The sequence below is a fragment of the Scylla paramamosain genome, chromosome 32 (assembly GCF_035594125.1).
Source record: "Scylla paramamosain isolate STU-SP2022 chromosome 32, ASM3559412v1, whole genome shotgun sequence".
Taxonomy (NCBI): Eukaryota; Metazoa; Arthropoda; class Malacostraca; order Decapoda; family Portunidae; genus Scylla; species Scylla paramamosain.
The window spans coordinates 11888871-11908169 of record NC_087182.1 but is presented as its reverse complement, the minus strand read 5'-3'; the positions used below and the strand labels follow the sequence as shown (position 1 = coordinate 11908169).

The following is a 19299-nucleotide window of genomic DNA, read 5'->3' as shown; positions in this document are numbered from 1 at the left end:
ATATATAAAAGTGAAACTAACACAGAAATAATGGTAAAGTAAAATATTCACAAAACGAGCATAACAAAAGCTATTTATTTTAATTTTCTACTGCCTGAGTTTGCAAAGAATGCACCGCAATGCTCACTGGCACAAAATTTTTGCATCAGGGTGCTTTTTCTTATTTTTTGCTTAATTTAATTAAATTCTTATTTGTCTTATTTATTTTACTTTAAACCTTTCATTTTTTTTATTGTTTATCTTTTAGAACTGGTACCTCCAGTTATGAAAATGAATAACAAAACACAAAGAAAAACTACGAAGGAAATTATATGCATCACTCATTTTTTTCGTAATTTTTCACAGTATATGTTTATGACGTCTTACGTTGTGCTTCACTAGTAATTACTGTTCTTTGTGTCCTGATTATACATTTTGTCACATGTAGTGTGACTCTGTAAACTGCTCGTCCAGCATCTTGAACATTATACTCTCACATGAGGATAATTGTAAAAGATTATGATAATGTTGGTGGTAGTGGTGTTGGTAATAACAATGGTAGTTGTGGTGGTGATAACAATGGTAGTTGTGGTGGTGATAACAATGGTAGTAGTGGTGGTTCTTTTCTCATGAGTGTTGTTACCCGTTACCTTAATACAGCATCCTTGTTACACTACCATTAGAATCATGATCACACCCTTGAAAACCCTAATGACTTCCACTACAAACTGTTAAAAGTGGCTGACATAAGACGCCGAAACATTAAACACGACAACCTCTGAAGTGATGATGATGATGATGATGATGATGATGATGATGATGATGATAATGATGTTGATGAAGATTATTATTATTATTATTAATATTATTGTTGTTGTTGTTGTTGTTGTTGTTGTTGTTGTTGTTGTTGTTGTTGTTGTTGCTGCTGCTGCTGTTGTTGTTGTTGTTGTTATTTATTGCTATTACTGTTATTACTATCATCATCATTATTATTATCATATTTAGTGTTATGCCTTGTGTGTTCGTAGGAAAAAATCGTGTATGAATGCTGTCCTGTTATATAGTAGATATAAGAATAGGTAGATAGATTATTATTACTATTATTATTATTATTATTATTATTATTGTTATTATTGTTATTATTATTATTATTATTATTATTATTATTATTATTATTATTATTATTATTATTATTATTATTATTATTATTGTTATTGTTATTAGTATTATCATTATTATTATTATAGTAGTAGTAGTAGTAGTAGTAGTAGTAGTAGTAGTATAATAGTAGTAGCAGCAGCAGCAGCAGCAGCAACAGCAGTAGCAGCACTAGCAGTAGTAGCTGTTGTTGTTGTTGTTTGTTACGACGAGCATTACGACGATAAAGATGATGATGGTAATGAATATAAGATAAATTTCTTGTTGACCCTTCCCGTTTGCGGCTCCCTTCTGCAAACTGCAAGCTGCGCAAAAAATAACCGAGGCAGGACAAAAAGAGCCGTCTGCCTTGTCATCCTGTTAGACCTTCCTGCGCTAATGTAGTAAGAAGGGAACACGTAATAGCACTAAGTGGATTTCGCGGAGGTATTTATCTGGGGGCAAGCGCTCCGCTACACCACTCTCTTCGACAGGAACCTATCACAAGACACACTCTTGCCGCCTTCGCTGCTCTAACGAAACCCCAACGACACTTTCGCAATGGTGAACACGGTCAAAGTCTACAAGAAGACCGCCCCCAATGGTGAGTTGAAAGCCACCGAACAGCACTGCACCGCACCGCACCGCAGAGCTCCCTCCTCCCCACCCCTTCCTCTCTCTCTCTCTCTCTGTCTCTCTCTCTCTCTCTCTCTCTCTCTCTCTCTCTCTCTCTCTCTCTCTCTCTCTCTCTCTCTACAACAAGGACAATGATTGGTGATAAGAACACACACACACACACACACACACACACACACACACACGGAGACAGGACCACTCGAGCATATCTCAGGTCTTGTGTGTTGCATCTTGATAAATAGAACTGCGTAAATGCACACACACACACACACACACACACACACACACACACACACACACACACACACACACACACACACACACACACACACATACACATACATATATACGGTGACAGGACCACTCGAACATATCTCCGATCCGGTACAATACTAGTAAATAAGCAAACACACACACACACACACACACACACACACACACACACACGCACGCACGGATATTCACACAGTCCATTAGGTAGATCACTCTGTCACACTCACACACCCGTTCCTTGCCTGGTAGATGACCAGCGGCAGTAACTAGACATGCTGTAAGTCTGACCTTGGCTCGCATTCAGAAACACTTTAGGTTCTCATAAGGACTATTTTTAAAGGCCACAGGAGCAATACATTGGATTCTTATGAGTTTTGTTTGCATTGTTAATACAAAATCCTTGTTATATTATCACTAAAATCAAGAAGGCATTCTTGAAAACCTTAATGATTTCTACTAGAGCTTGTAAAAACTAGTTTAGATAAGACGTCGAGACGTTTGAGAATGCGATCCCTCAACTTGCCTCCCCCGTCAGAAGTGCTTGTCTCATAACCGCAGGCAAGGTTACGGTGTACCTGGGACGCCGTGACTTCGTTGACAACAGCTACTCGACCGAGCCCATTGACGGGGTGGTGATGTGTGACAGTGACTATCTTCGTGGCCGTAAGGTGTTTGCTTCTGTAAGTACTCCCAAAAACAAAACTTTTTTTAAAGTTTATAATTAATTTACTATAGCTTAATCTAACGTAAATTAACTAGAGAAACTTAATCGTAGTAATAAGTATCTTTCTGTCTCAGTCGGTCTTTTAGTGTGTGAGTCTCTCAAAGCCTTCCTCCCTTCTTGCCTCTCTTTGCAGGTTTCAATCACCTATCGCTTCGGCCGCGAGGAGGACGAGGTGATGGGCGTCAACTTCAGTAAGGAGATGCAGCTGGTGTGTAAGGAGATTCCCCTCAACCGTGATGTCAAGGTCACCGAGATGCAAGAACGCCTCCTTACGAAGCTGGGCGCCTCCGCTTATCCGTTTTCTATTGATATCTCCGACAACGCCCCGTGCTCTGTCCAGCTCTTCTCTGATCACTCGGTAAAATAGCCACTGATTTTATTACCTTAACATTACCACAAACATTGGGTTTCTGTGGAAAAAACTATGATGAACAAAACAATCATACTGAGAGCCTGAAATAAGAAAGACTGAAAGAAAATTGATCAGTCTCAAGTTTACCGTGTGCAGACTAATGAAGCAACTTCAAGGTATAATGTGGTTAATTTCTCACAGGAAAAGAAGCTGATCAGACGTCCCAAACACATTCAGAAATTAACACATGTCTACCAAACCTCCTTGGCTTCTATGAAGTTTACAGTAGGCATGAGGACAGTAGACCACCTGTCATTTATCACGACTTTCAGGAAGCGTTTGGCAGAGTTCCCCGGAATAGGCTACTAAGTTGAATACACGTCCATGGTGGCGCAGATAATACTCATAAATGGCTGCAGGACTCTTGGCTCATCAGACATAAAAAGTACGTGGTCATAATCGGCAGTGCAATGAAGAGCAGACGAGATGTCATGAGTGGTATACTGGAAGAATTAATACTTGGGCCCTTTTTCATTTATTATTTTATTTTAGATCAATTATGTAGACAACAGCCTTGCAAAATTGCAAAATATCAAATAAAGACGCCACAAAGAGTGACAGCAAATATCTCCAAGGTGATCTTGACCATTTTGTTACTTGAAGGCATGGATCATAAAATGTAGAGTATTACACAGTGGAAATTACAGCTATCATGATAGAAGTTCAGTGAACGGCGTTACTTCTCTTAAGTCGACCAAGAAGATCATGGAGTTATAAGCTATGCAATCTAAAACCGTGCCGCTGACTTACCGAAAGCTTTTACAGTCTGAGGAAAAATAATTCGCACACTTTAATTCACGTGTCAGGCAGGGCCATAAATACTGCGTCCATTGCTGGTGCACGTATTATAAAGAAACATTGAAATCTCAAATCGTTCAGTTGATCCAAAAACAGAGAGGAGATCCAATGGAATTTTTTTGATAAGAGCTCAACAGTACTGATATAAACTACTTTTCAACACCGAATAAACGTGACCAGGAATAATGGATTTCAGGTTACCAGTAGACAAATTAACTCATCTGAACCCAAACATTTTCTTCAAGAGCGTGTTATAATCAATATCTGTGATACGTTTAAGGAAATAAATAACACAAACATCATGAAACCAATCCACAACCTGCGCATTTCTCAGCAGCGTAGATAAGCCAGACATTACTTAAGCAATAATAAATTCACTAGGTAAAGGAGGGCACTTGCATTTCCCATATTTTCTACCTACTCGTTCTACTAATTATCCAGTCGAATTCGTTTGCCTTCATGTTTTCCTCCTTCCTTATAGGCGAGACAGTGTACTTCATGTACATAGTTTCTCAAAACAGCAAGAACATATTACAAATCTAGCACAGTCTAGCTTTTGATAGAGTCTGGCACAAAGCTTCGATTTCCAAACTACCTTCCTACGGCTTTTATCCTTCTCTCTGTAACTCCATCTCAAGTTTCCTTTCTGACAGTTCTAATGATGCTGTGGTAGACGGTCACTGTTCTTCTAAATCTGTTAACAGTGGTGCTCCTCAGGATTCTACCTTGTCACCCACTCTCTTCCTATTATTCATCAATGATCTTCGAAACCAAACTTCTTATCCTATCCACTCCTAAGCTGATGATATCACACTGCACTTTTCCGCGTCTTTTCGTCGACGTCCAACCCTTCAGGAAGTCAGCAGCTCACACAGAGAAGCCACAGAAAACCTGACTTCTGATGTCTTCAAAATTTCTGATTTGGGCATATCAAACTTAGTATTGTTCAATGCCTCAAAACCTCAATTCTTCCATCTATCAGCTCGACACAACCTTCCAGATAACTATCCCCTCCTCTTCACTGACACTCAACTGTCCCCCCCTCTTCTTCACTGGGCATCCTCTGTCTATCCTTTACTTATAATCTAAACTGGAAACTTCATATCTCATCTCTAGCTAAAACAGCTTCTGTATTTCCACCTTCCTATGACTTGAACTCTTTGAAGAGGGGGTTTCAAGGCACTTATCCTGTATTTTTGACCAATTCTTTCGACTTTATTCGGGGACAGGCACCTTAGTAGGCCTTTCTTTTCTTGTTGCAATTTTTGTTGCCCTTGGCCGGTGCCCCTCCTACATAAAAAGAAAAAAAAGATGCCAAGACATTTATTTCTAACATCTCCCTTCCCTGTACAGGCCAAACCACTGGGAGTCATCTACGAGCTACGAGTCTACGTGGCCGACAACCTGGACGAAAAGCCTCACCGCCGCAACTCCGTGTGTCTGGCGGTGAGGAAGGTGCAGTATTATCCAGCTGAAAAGTTCCTCCGCCAACCCTCCACTCTCGCCACTAAGGGATTCACGTTCTCATCCGGCAAACTCAACATGGAGGTGGCGCTGGACAGGGAGCTCTACTACCACGGCCAGCAGATCTCCCCCACCGTCTCCATCAGCAACACCAGCTCCAAGACAGTGAAGAAGATCAAGATGTCGGTGATACAGCACGTCGAGTTGACCATGACTAACACCCTTTTCGATCGTGAGGTGGGCTGATCTCTCTCTCTCTCTCTCTCTCTCTCTCTCTCTCTCTCTCTCTCTCTCTCTCTCTCTCTCTCTCTCTCTCTCTCTTTCTCTCTCTCTCTCTTAGCTTCAGATTCACTTCTCAGAACAATATAATCTACAAATCTAAGAACATTTCAATATTGTCCATTGATCTTTATTCCAGTCTTCCTATTCCAAGTTTAACAAAACAAAAACTAGCACCACAGTTTAGAAAAAGTGTCACCTTGTCTAACACCTTTTTATTCGCCTTTTATTGCTTTGATTGTTTAGTTTGATGGTGGCAGCGCTTTTCTTGCAGATCTCTTTCAACACCTCCACTAATGTTTCTCATTACTGTCCAGGTGGCATGTTTCCAGACCCAGGAGGGCTGTCCCATCATGCCTGGCGCACACTTCCACAAGACCTTCACCATCCTCCCACTGGCCACCAATGCCAAGCATTTCGGAGTGGCTCTCGACGGCAAAACTAAGGTGGGTGATAATCCTCTTCTTAAAGCATTTCTCATGTTTCACAATCTAACTTGCCCTGACTTAAATGGCGGGTGTGGTGGGTGATCAGGATGAGACCCTCACGTCTTCACAGTTGGTATATTTGGTCGAAATCTGGAAACAAATCGTGCTCCTTAATTCATACAAAGAAATGCCGTAATATTTGCACCTTTCTGGAGAGAATGAGAGAGAAAATGGATCCTTAACCTGACCTAATCACAACATAACCTAACTTAACGACGTATGTACACGCATGTAGGTAATCTTCCCTTTATAAAACAAGTCTCGTGTTTCCTGATCTAACTTGTCCTGAACTAACCTGACCTAACCTAACCTAACATAATCCAACCTTATGATGTGTATGCCTTTTTAACAGTGAAAACTCTTTTATTCTTTTTGGTGAACATACATTCTGTGATTTTTCTTTTCTTTCTTTTTCTCCTTTTTTTTTTTTTCTGTAAGAAGGGTACTGGCCAAGAGCAAAAAAAAAAAAAAGACCCTCCCCCCAAATAAAAAGGCCCCGAGGTGCCATTACCAAAAGAAAGATCAAAACGATCATCCTAAATTTGAGGATGAATGTTTTGAAACCTCCGTCTTGGAAGAATTCAAGTAAGGAAGGAAGAAATACAGAAGCAGGAAGGAAGTTCCAGAGTTTACTATTTGTTATACATTGCTTATAATTTTTATCTGTGAGAAGGAGCAAAGGCTTATGAAAGCCAAAAACATCTTGAAATAATGGCCCTGTTATTCATTAGTTGTTGGTCTCGTTATTATCTGGTGTTTATCTACACAGGCTTCCTGTTTACTGATGACTGTATTGTTGTTGTTGACGGGGAGTAACTATACTTACACTTGTTTGCCTTCCCAGGACAGCGACGCCAACCTGGCCTCAAGCACACTGCGCCGGGATCAGTCTGACAGCCTGGGCATCATGGTCACCTACAGCGTGCAGGTGGAGCTAGAGTGCGGTGCCATCGCCGGGACCCTCACCGCCTCCCTGCCCTTCAAACTCATGCACCCCGCGCCTGGTGAGACACTCTTCATACTCATTCACCTTTATTAAGAGTTAACCAGTATCTCCACCCCTTCATCCATTACACTGATAAACTCTGATTCCCTCCGCCTGTTTCCGTCTTTCCACTTGATCCATTCCAAGTCAACATCACTCGTAAATCATCAATATTTTGCTTTTGTTTCGTCCTAGTTGTCCACCCATAGGTATTCACAGACCTCACACCCTCTCCATCTCCCATATCAAGCTACCCTCACCACACCACACACTAACACAGCCCCACAACGCGTCTGGACTCCCCCACGTCTGCTGTAGTCCGAGACCACGGTAGAATTTATATTAGTTTCCCTTGTTGTAACGTTTTCTTTTACATCAGTGGAATGATTCGCTCTTGATAGCAATAACATGCGCAATCTTAAAAGTCTCTCTCTCTCTCTCTCTCTCTCTCTCTCTCTCTCTCTCTCTCTCTCTCTCTCTCTCTCTCTCTCTCTCTCTCTCTAATATTGTAGTTTATATCAAGGAGTGCAGCTGAATAGAAAATCTTAGATTAGATTAACCTGTCGGTCAATTGCTGTTTAAAATTCACTAGTCACTCATTACTCTTCTAAGTCCTCTTCTTCCTCCTCCTTCTTCTCTCAGGCTCAGGGAAACTCGAGGGGGATGACGGGATCGAGTTCGAGGAGTTCAGTCGCCTTCGCAGGGGCATGAGTGTTGACCAGAACCTGGACTGAGCACCTGTCCACCAGCCGTTCTCAAGACCTCATTAACCCCGCCTCTCCCGTACCACATCCACCCACACTTGCATTCCTCTGATCCACGACATCAACATCAGTGACGGATTCTATACAAGCACTCGCCATCTTCCTCGTCCTCTTCGTCCATCTAATTTGGGTCTTGGTCTTCAGCATCACCGCCACCATTACAAACACCACCAATGCTTTCTTCATCACACCACACAACACTATACTACACTCCTGCGCGAACGAACGATCACACATCGAGCATTCTTTTGTTTTTCGAAAAAAAAGTTGAAGTTAAGTTACTGAAGCGCTCTGGTGGATTCTCTCCTCCATCATTCCCTGACACCCCCCCCTTTCTCTCTCTCTCTCTCTCTCTCTCTCTCTCTCTCTCTCTCTCTCTCTCTCTCTCTCTCTCTCTCTCTATCTGTTATGACAGTAATTCCCTTGGTCCATATTCTCCAACGTTTCAGTACTTTCTCTCGACTACTTTTAACAAGGTCTAGTGTACGTTATTCTGACTTTTAAGAGCCCTTTCATGATTTTGTGATTCTAGCAGTAGTTAATGACGATTCTGTATCATCAGCAGGAAAAATATTTATGACAATCCTACTGGTCGTCCCTCAAACTTTTGAAAATAATTCTTATAAGAGTCCAGAGTATTTAGAAGCACTGGCTCTTACGCTATTCACTATAATCTCGCTGCTCCATTGTTATGATGTTAATATGTAATTGGCACCAGTCAGGGCTACACAAGTACTGCTTCATACACCTCGGTATTGGTATACTATCTGGATGTAGTACATTAATTGTGATGAATAAATCTTAAGAAAATTTTTTCTACTTGTTTAGCGATTGACTACCTGTTATTTTAGTGTTGTTGTTGTTGTTGTTGTTATTGTCTTTTCTTCATATTATTATTATTATTATTATTATTATTATTATTATTATTATTATTATTATTGTTACGTTCCCCCGGGGAGGTTAACGGGGGACCGGCGACTCCTTAGGGGTTGCCGTCCCTCACTGCTAACCTACGTTCTATTCGATCGGTCAATGGCATGGCACGTCTTTACCCCCGACACCTCTACCTTCAGGTATCGGGTTGGGCACGTGTACACTCTACACTTCTAGGCCGGTAATTTCCCCGGCTATGCAGGGGCGCGGCACAGCAAGGTCCCCCCAGAGTCGATCCTCCGCGAGGCACTGACGGAGACGCTGACGGGATGCTTCCTGAAGGTGGAGATCGCTGAGCACACGGCCTCCGCTCACCAGAGATACTTTGTTTCTGTCCTGGTCTGTCCTCGTTTCCCACGAGGGTTGTTGTTGTTATTTCCAGCGCCAGGCTCACTGTGCTGGGTCAGCAGTAGTTTTTCTTACAAACACAGGCCTCTTGCTTGCATCTACTACCCTCTCACAGCTCATGTGCGCGCCCACAGGCGCGTGGGTACTTGTGTGTGTGTGTGTGTGTGTGTGTGTGTGTGTGTGTGTGTGTGTGTGTGTGTGTGTGTGTGTGTGTGTGGGTATGTGTGTGAGTGCTTGGGTGCAGGTGCGTGTGCGTGAGTGTTTGGGGCGTAACAATTACTATTATTATTATTATTATTATTATTATTATTATTATTATTATTATCATTATTATTATTTTAATTATTAGTACTACTACTACTACTACTACTACTTCTTTTTCTATCACTACTTCTACTACTACTACTACTACTACTACTACTACTACTACTACTACTACTACTACTACTACTACTATTACTACTGCTGCTGCTGCTGCTGCTGCTGCTACTTCCACTACAACAACAACAACAACAACAACAACAACAACAACTACTACTACTACTATTACTACTGCTGCTGCTGCTGCTGCTGCTGCTACTTCCACTACAACAACAACAACAACAACAACAACAACAACAACAACAACAACAACAACTACTACTACTACTACTACTACTACTACTACTACTACTACTACTACTACTACTACTACTACTACTACTACTACTACCAATAATAATAATAATAATAATAATAATAATAATAATAATAATAATAATAATAATAATAATAATAATAATAATAATAATGAAAATAATAATAATAATAATAATAATAATAATAATAATAATAATAATAATAATAATAATGATAATAATAATAATAATAATAATAATAATAATAATAATGATAATAATAATAATAATAATAATAATAATAGTAATAATAATAATAATAATATTAATAATAATAGTACCTCTACCACTGCTAACAACTACAACAGCAATAACAACAACAACAATAGTAACAATTATTACTACTACTACTATCCCTACTACTAGTACTATTCGTACCATTACTACTACTGATGCTACTACTACTACTGCTACTACTACTACTACTACTACTACTACTACTACTACTACTACTATTACATAAAACAACAACATCATTAACAACAGCAATTACTACTACTACTACTACTACTATTATTACTACTGATGCTACTACTACTACTACTACTACTACTACTACTACTACTACTACTACTACTACTACTACCACCACTACTACTACTACATAAAACAACAACGCCAATAGCAACAACAGCAACTACTACTATTGCTACTACTACTATTATTACTACTATTATTACTACTTTTTTATGTAGGAGAGACACCGGCCAAGGGCAAAAAAGAAAAAAAAAAAGAAAAATTAAGAATAAAAAAAAAGGCCCACTGAAGTATCAGTTCCCAAACAGAATCCAGAACAGTCATCAAAAATTAAAGAATAAGTGTGTTGAAATTTCCCTCTTGAAAGAGTTCAGGTCATAGGAAGGAGGAAATACAGAAGCATGCAGGGAGTTCAAGAGTTTACCAGAGAAAGCGATGAATAATTGAAAAATACTGTTTAACTCTTGCATCTGAGAGGTGGACAGAATACTGGTGAGAGAAAGAAGAAAGTCTTTAGCAGCGAGGCTCGCGGGAGGTGGGGATCCATGTAGTTAGTAAGATCAGAAGACCAATTAGCATGAAAACAGCGGTAGAAGACAGTAAGAGATGCAACATTGCGGCGATGAGAGAGAAGCTGATGACAGTCAGTTAGAGGAGAGGAGTTGATGAGACGAAAAGCTTTTGATTCCACCCTGTCTAGAAGAGCGGTATGAGTAGAAATTCCTTACATGGATTACTACTACTATTACCATAACTGCTACTACTACTACTACTACTACTTCTACTTCTACCACCACTCCTACTACTACTACTACTACTACTACTGCTACTATGGTCTGACATCTCTAAACTGGCGGCTAGGATGGGGTCACGCGGGAATTTCCCCTGTGAACACTGTTATTTATATAGAAGGGATGCCCTACAAGATAGACATACATCTAAACTATTACTCTAGGCATTACAATATATGAAAGAACAGTAAACCTATCATGCATAAGATATCTATACGCCAATAAAGAAAACATGACATACATAATTTACAGTGTTGCTAAAAAGATATTGCCACATTATATTGGTTTCACGGTAGTTCTGGAGTGGTAGGTATTTTCACAGTTATACTTAGAATGTAATGTGAAGGAACAGAAATAAAAACAGGACGATTTCTTAAAAAAAAAAAAAAAAATAGTACAGATAGACGCCATCACGTCTATAAGTGATCAGGATGACAAACGATCCAGTCGTTTACTCGCTTTAATGCGGTTAACCTGTATTTGCAATTAATTTGACACCAGCATGAGGAGTATTGAAATACAATAAAACATTCGCATGCACTTAAGGCACATAAATATCATAAAGTGGTAGCATTCCATCATAATAAAGTGCGATATAATAACCAAAATACATAATGGTTTACGCCTTAACAAGCATTCAGAATAATAGAGACGCAAATGCAATACATGTATAATAATGTTCAGTGTATTTTGACATTAGCAGTTACTGCTAATTAACCACAATGCAACACTTACGACTATGAGGGTCGGCGTTTGAGGGTCTAGAGTTTGTGGAGAAAAACAGAGCGAGTCGCAACACCTCTCCCTCTGAAGACTGGGCACAATATGCCCCCTTCTGAGGCCGCTGGACCAGATATGCGACCCTGGGTGACCCATACCTCTACAGAGATCCCTCTGTGCCTTATCTACCCTTCGCGCCATGTCATCAACTTTACCACGTAAATACAACCTTCACTACCTCTCAACAGCTAAGTTCTCCACAGCTAGTTCCTCTCACACAACTTAACTATTGCTGTTAACTACTATAATGAATGCAGTTTCCTTAATTTCTACTCTTTCCTTAGTGTTACACATGCTTCATATTAGTCTCTCGCCACCAGCCTCACAGGACCTTCTGGGGCGACAAAACTGGCGACGACAGTACTCTTACATTAAGCCACCCGTGAACGAAAACGCCTGATAATAACCAAGCCCGACCCATCACCCGGGCAGAGGTTTCGAATGCCAGGTCTTAAAAAATGCTGCCACATATTGCTTTCATTGTAGTTCTGAGGTGGGCAAGTTCTTTCACAACTATATTTACAATATAATGTAAAGGATTAATAGTAAAAGTAAACCAGTTTCTTAATAAGAAAATATAATACATTAAACCATTTGATCACAAGCAGCAACACCGACGACCCAGCCTGACCCAGTCACACGAGCAGCGCTACAAACACACACACACACACACACACACAAAGAGAGAGAGAGAGAGAGAGAGAGAGAGAGAGAGAGAGAGAGAGAGAGAGAGAGAGAGAGAGAGAGAGAGAGAGATAATATTATCGCAGGCTCTGGAAACGTGACAGCAGTGTTCACAGGGGAAATTCCCTGGTGAACCACACTAGCCGCCAGTTTAGAGATGTCGGACCACACTACTACAATATATTACTACTACTACTACTACTACTACTACTACTACTACTACTACTACAACTGCTACTTCTACTACTACTACTACTACTATAACCAATACTACTACTATTACCACTATATACAAGAACAGTAATAATATCAACAACAACAGCACCAACACGTCTTCGCCAGTTTTTCTCACCCCCCCAGCTGCTAACTCTGTACAAGGGCCTTATCCGTCCATGTATGGAGTATGCTTCACATGTCTGGGGGAGTTCCACTCATACTGCTCTTCTAGACAGGGTGGAATCAAAAGTTTTTCGTCTCATCAACTCCTCTCCTCTAACTGACTGTCTTCAGCCTCTCTCTCATCGCCGAAATGTTGCATCTCTAGCTGTCTTCTACCGCTAATTTCATGCTGACTGCTCTTCTGATCTTGTTAACTGCATGCCTCCCCTCCTCCCGCGGCTTCGCTGCACAAGACTTTCTTCTTTCTCTCACCCCTATCCTGTCCACCTCTCTAACGCAAGAGTTAACCAGTATTCTCAATCATTCATCCCTTTCTCTGGTAAATTCTGGAACTCCCTACCTGCTTCTGTATTTCCACCTTCCTATGACTTGAATTCCTTCAAGAGGGAGGTTTCAAGACACTTATCGTTCAATTTTTGACTACCGCTTTGGACCCTTTTATGGGAGTGGCATTTCAGTGGGCATTTTTTTTTATTGGATTTTTGTTGCCCTTGGCCAGTGTCCCTCCTACATAAAAAAACAACAACAACAACAGCAGCAACAACAACACCAAGTACTTCTGCTACTACTGCTACTACTACTACTACTACTACTACTACTATTACTGCTACTACTACTACTACCACCACTACATACAACAACAACAACAACAACAACAACAACAAGTACTACCTACTACTACTACCACTACTGCTACTACTACTACTACTAGTACTACTATTACTACTACTATCCGCAAAGAAATTGCTATATCAGTCTCCAATCACATAATTTACATGGCGTTAATGAATTGTTAATGAATTGCACGTAAAGGATACAACACACACACACACACACACACACACACACCTGCTACTGGTTCGCCTTTCTAGAGCGCTGCTTCGGTGCTTCGCGACGGGGTTGGAGCCGAGGCGCAGACCAATTCTGGGGACACTTCCACGGTTGCTGCTGCCGGGACTGAGGGTGCGTCTCGGGTAGCTGGTGGTGGTGCTGGAGGTGTGTTCCTACTGTGCCGCTTCTTGGTACTAGTCTCACGGTACTACCTCCTGACGGTGCCAAAGGAGTACCGAATGGGGCCAGTAGCAATTTGAGAGCGTCTGAAGGTACTACAAAACCGTTCTCAGAAGTCTCTCAGGGAACGTAAAAAGAAATAATGTTATTGATTTACATAATGGTTGTTACCGCCGAGCAGGTGAAAGACAGCCGAGCGGGTGAAAGTTGTTGTTGAGCAAGCGTATGCTAAATAACATGATCTGTGTTATGAGAGTTAAAGTGAACTAGTATATGAAGCATGGGTAATATTAAGGAAACTGAATTCATCATAGTAGTGAAGATGTGTGAGAGGAACTACTATATTTCAGCCGGCTTGACCCATCGTTTTTCGCTCATATTTCCGAAATAATCATTCACATCAGCATGCTATATTAGCACGGCTTAGTTCACACCCTGCCCTAGTTTTTGATGTAGTGCATTCACAGGTGTATTTAATTACGGCTTTTACTCTGAGTTCAAATGTGTTGTAGCCGACACCCGTGAAGCAATTCGAACAGGCGAAAGTTGTGATGTCATCACAAACTACCTCGTCTACCTAAATACTTATCCCCTTCCCTTCTTCCTCCCCATCTCCTCCCTCCTCTCTCTCTCTCTCTCTCTCTCTCTCTCTCTCTCTCTCTCTCTCTCTGAGCAACATAGTTATTGAATACCATGCACCCGGAGAGGGGATTCGATAACAAGTTCATACATATGATGGGTGGGGAAATTATGACAATAACTGGACATGAATTTTATTTCATTCCATATCACTATGGATGTTACCGCCAGCAGGCAGCGAAGGTTGATTCAGGCACCCACACGATGACACGAATCATTTATTGTATCCGATTGAATCCGATTGGATCCGCTTGAATTCGGTCAAAACCTGAAGACATACATTAATGATCATAGACAATATTCTATATGAATAATTTGTGTAATATAGGTATGATTCTGCACGTTACTTATAGGATAATGTATTCTTACACAGACAGTTGTTACACTTACGTGTTTGGGTCTTGGAGTAATCGTTAAGTAACGCGCACGCCATTTCTGTCAAGTGCTCTAGGTAGGTCTATCTACTTCTGTCTCTGCACCGACACACTTTCTCCCTGCACGAGTGTCCTCAGCCAAGTGTCCCTATCGTCCTCAGTTACTGCCTGGGTTCCTGCCCTGTCCATCGTTATCCATTAGCGACGGCGATAAGGCCAGCCTCATCTTAGCCTCATGTCATAACCAGCATCCTTCATCTCCTTACATCAACACTACCTCGATACTGACCGTACAAGAAATTCGCTGACTTAGGCCTCGTCTTGGTCCTCGCCCTGACCTCCAGGTCCTTTCCTTCCTCATTGACAAACTCGCTTGCACAACAACAACCTCTTTCACCCGCTTGGCGGTAACAATGGACAAACAGTTCATCCTCTTCATCGCTGTCGATGTTGATGGTGATGGTGACGGGTTCCACACCTTCATGTATGCTGTCCGATGACCAGTACTCTTCCTCGAACGATCTGGACCTTCTCACAGCACCTGCCCACACCTTGGTTGCGATAAGCTTTGCTTCCTGGAGCCGAGCTTACAGGTCTGCCCGAGTGAACCGTTGCAACGTTGAACGCACATGTCGCTTCATACAGCCCCACACTTGTTTGATGGCTGTTAACTCTGGATGAGCAGGTGGCAACCGGATGACCTCATGACCCCATGATCGGATAATTTCGTCAACCGTGTAGCGGGGTTCGGGCCGGTTCTCCTTGCAGTTCAGCAGCAGCTCAAGGCGCGTAGCATGTGGTGGGAATGATAGGCTGCGGCACTCCAGCCATTTCACGATCTCCGCTTTTTTTGTGCCAGTGGTGGGGCAACATGTCTCCTCTGTCAGTTGACTGTGGTAGGGCGCGTTATCCTGCACCAGCACCGATGGCTCAGCGAGCGCCGGCAGAAGTTGTGATGTCAGCCAGCGAATGAATAGGGCGCTGTTCATTTCGCCATGGTAGTCTCCGGTTTTGTTCTTAGCAGGGTAGCACAGAAATGATTCGTCAATGAATCCCTCATCTGTGCCACCTGCTACTATCACAAAACGCTCACCCTCCCGAGCAGGCACTTGACAGCTGAAGGTGGCACTGGTGTTAGGCTGTGTTGTATCCACCCACTCTACTGTGGTGCATCTGGGTAGTAAACCACGTTTCGTCGACGTAAACCACCTGTCCCCCCTCCTTCCGATGCTTTCTAAGTGATCGAAGAGCGTTAACACAACACACAACATCTAAAGTTTCCTTCTTCACGTACATTTTTTTTTGTGATGTCTTATACCTGAACCCCATGGTATGAAGTAATCACCACGCAGTCGTCTGAGAGGTTTCCTCCGTGATGTTATCCGCCCTCTTTAACTCTTCACTCAATATACCAATAGTGACGGGTTGTTTGGCAGCGAATTTGCTGTGTACTTGGCGGCGAATGGCACCAACGGCGAAATTGTCAAAGACGGCCGTGGTGGCGATGGACGTCGGTTTTCCAGGCTGTGTTGTCGGGGGAGTGACTGTCACGGGCGGTGTTGGTGATCCAGAACGCGAGCTCGTGGTGTGCTTCACCATCATCCGCACAGCATTCACTGTCATCCCCATGGCCTCTGCGACACGATCATAAGGCCTGTGTGGTGAAGGCAAACCTTTTCATTATATTATTGCATGCCTATAATGTTTCATATACTCGTATAATCAAATTATCGTTTCCAATGCAGATATTACAGGGATGCCATTGAAACTTTCATTGACGACAATAAGAAATAAATGCATGTTTCGTACCTGTCCAAACTATTCCGTACTTTCTTGGCTGCTTTCTCTTGATTGAAATAGTGTAAAAGTCGCAATGCAATTGCGGTTTTACAACCACACCTGTAACGTAGCATGTTGGACATGGCAGCGATGCACCACTCTCCTCATACAGACCGGTATTGCCTGCTGCCCCTGGTTCACCAGGATAACGTAAACCATATGTGGGGGGGTGGGGTAGGAAACGAGAGTGATAGTGGGAGGGAAGGGGAGGAGTATGGGATAGACGAAGTAGTTTGTGATGACGTCACAACTTCATCTGTTCGAATTGCTTCAAGGGTGTCGGCTACGACACATTTGCATTTGAACTCGAGTAAACGCCGTAATTAAATAAACCTGTGAATGCACTATAACGTCAAAAACTAGGGCAAGGTGTGAATTAGGCCGTGCTTATATGACATGCTGATGTGAATGATTATTTCGGAAATGTGTGCGAAAAACGATTGGTCAAGCCGGCTAAAATACATAGCTGTGGAGAGCTTAGCTGCAGAGAGGTAGTGAGGCTCGTGTTTATGTGGTAAAGTTGATGACAAGGCGCGTAGGGTAGATAAGAGGGATCTCCGTAGAGGAACTATTGCTGACCTATGGGTAAGATGGGCAGGCGTGAGTCGCCAAGTGCCAACAGGAACGAAGCCCGGAGGGACAAATTCCTTTGGACCGCCTCCGAGTTAGGGTGTGACTACTCCAAGAAAGATCGGACCACTACAATACAGACGCAGGTGTTGCTTGGTGACAGGCCTCCTTAAGACCACAAACACGTGAGTTCCACATCTGTATTACGAGGGGTCGATTACCCTAATTAGCATAATCCATGATTAGTGATGCATTGTTGATACATTACGTAATGGTTAGTAGTGCTACGCACGTCTTATGTTTATTATCTATGTCTTCAGGTTTGACCGAATGCAATAAACGATTCGCGTCACCGTGTGGATCTAAAATTTTTTAGCTGCCTCCGGGCACCTACAATGGTTTTTCTATTTTTTCTTATAATTACTGAATTTTTGGTGCTGATTTTACTACTACTACTACTTTTTCTCTTTTTCATGTAGGAGGGATACCAGCCCATTGAGTTGCCGATCCCCGAATAGGGTCCCGAAGTAGTAGTTAAAAATTGAAGGACAAGTGTCTTGAAACCTCCCTCTTGAAAGAGTTCAAGTTAAAGAAAGATTGAAATACAGAAGCAGGCAAGGAGTTCCAGAGTTTACCAGAGAAAGAGATGAATGATTGAGAATACTGGTTAACTCTTGCATTAGAGAGGTGGACAGAATAGGGGTGAGAGAAAGAAGAAAGTCTTGTGCAGCGAGGCCGCGGGAGGAGGGGAGGAATGCAGTTAGCAAGATCAGAAGAGCAGTTAGCATGAAAATATATGAAAACAGCGGTAGAAGATAGCAAAAGATGCAACATGGCGGCGATAAGGAGGCTGAATGAAGACAGTCAGTTAGAGAGGAGTTGATGAGACAAAAAACTTTTTGTATCCACTCTGTCTAAAAGAAAGGTTTGAGTGGAATCCCCCCCAGACATGCGAATCATATTCCATAAATGGACGGATAAGGCCCTTAACAGAGTTAACATCGGGGACGGAGGGGTTGAGAAAAACTGGCAGAGACATCTCAGAACACCTAAATTCATGGCTGTTTTAGCTAGAGATGAAAAGTGAAGTTTCCAGTTTAGATTATAAGAAAACGACAGACCGAGGATGTTCAGTGTAGAAGAGGGGGACAACTAGTTTAGTGTCATTGAAGAAGAGGGGATAGTTGTCTGGAATGTTTGTCGAGTTGATAGATGGAAGAATTGAGTTTTGAGACATTGAACAATACCAATTTTGCGCTGTCCCAATCAAAAATTTTAGAGAGATCAATAGCCAGACGTTTTATGGCTTCCCCGCATGAACTGTTTACTTCTTGAAGGGTGGGACGTCGACGAAAAGACGTAAAAAAGAGCAGGGTGGTATCATCAGTATAGGAGTGGATAGGACACAAAGTCTGGTTTAGAAGATCATTAATGAATATTAGGAAGAGAGTGGGTGACAGGACAGAAGCCTGAGGAATACCATTGTTAGTAGATTTAGGATAACAGAAGAACAGTGACCTTCTACCACAGCAACAATAGAACGGTCAGAAAGGAAACTTGAGATGAACTTGCAGAGAAGATAGAAGCTGTAGGAGGATAGTTCGGAGATCAAAGCTTTGTGCCAGACTCTATCAAAAGTTTTTGGTATGTCTAAGGCAACAGCAAAGGTTTCACCAAAATCTCTACCAATATCCGTTCTTCCAGCATTTAGTAAAATATTTTAAGTATTTACAACTCGTCTTGTTAACTCTATTGAATTTACCAATATCCGTTCTTCCAGCATTTGGTAAAATATTTTAAGTATTTGCAACTCGTCTTGTTAACTCTATTGAATTTGA

General features: G+C 41.9%; 1 protein-coding gene across 1 annotated transcript in view; it reads left to right on the top strand.

Moving 5' to 3' along the window:
- The first annotated feature begins 1563 nt into the window (after positions 1-1563).
- Positions 1564-19299, top strand: part of LOC135088875 (uncharacterized) — a 32190-nt gene continuing 14454 nt past the window's right edge. The window contains exons 1-9 of the mRNA XM_063983937.1: positions 1564-1720; positions 2584-2705; positions 2883-3107; positions 5313-5660; positions 6020-6148; positions 7035-7194; positions 7818-7907; positions 9075-9211; positions 11979-12103. Of these exons, the coding sequence (XP_063840007.1) occupies positions 1678-1720; positions 2584-2705; positions 2883-3107; positions 5313-5660; positions 6020-6148; positions 7035-7194; positions 7818-7907; positions 9075-9211; positions 11979-12103 (1379 nt within the window). The 5' untranslated portion in view covers positions 1564-1677. The remainder of the gene's footprint in view (positions 1721-2583; positions 2706-2882; positions 3108-5312; positions 5661-6019; positions 6149-7034; positions 7195-7817; positions 7908-9074; positions 9212-11978; positions 12104-19299) is intronic.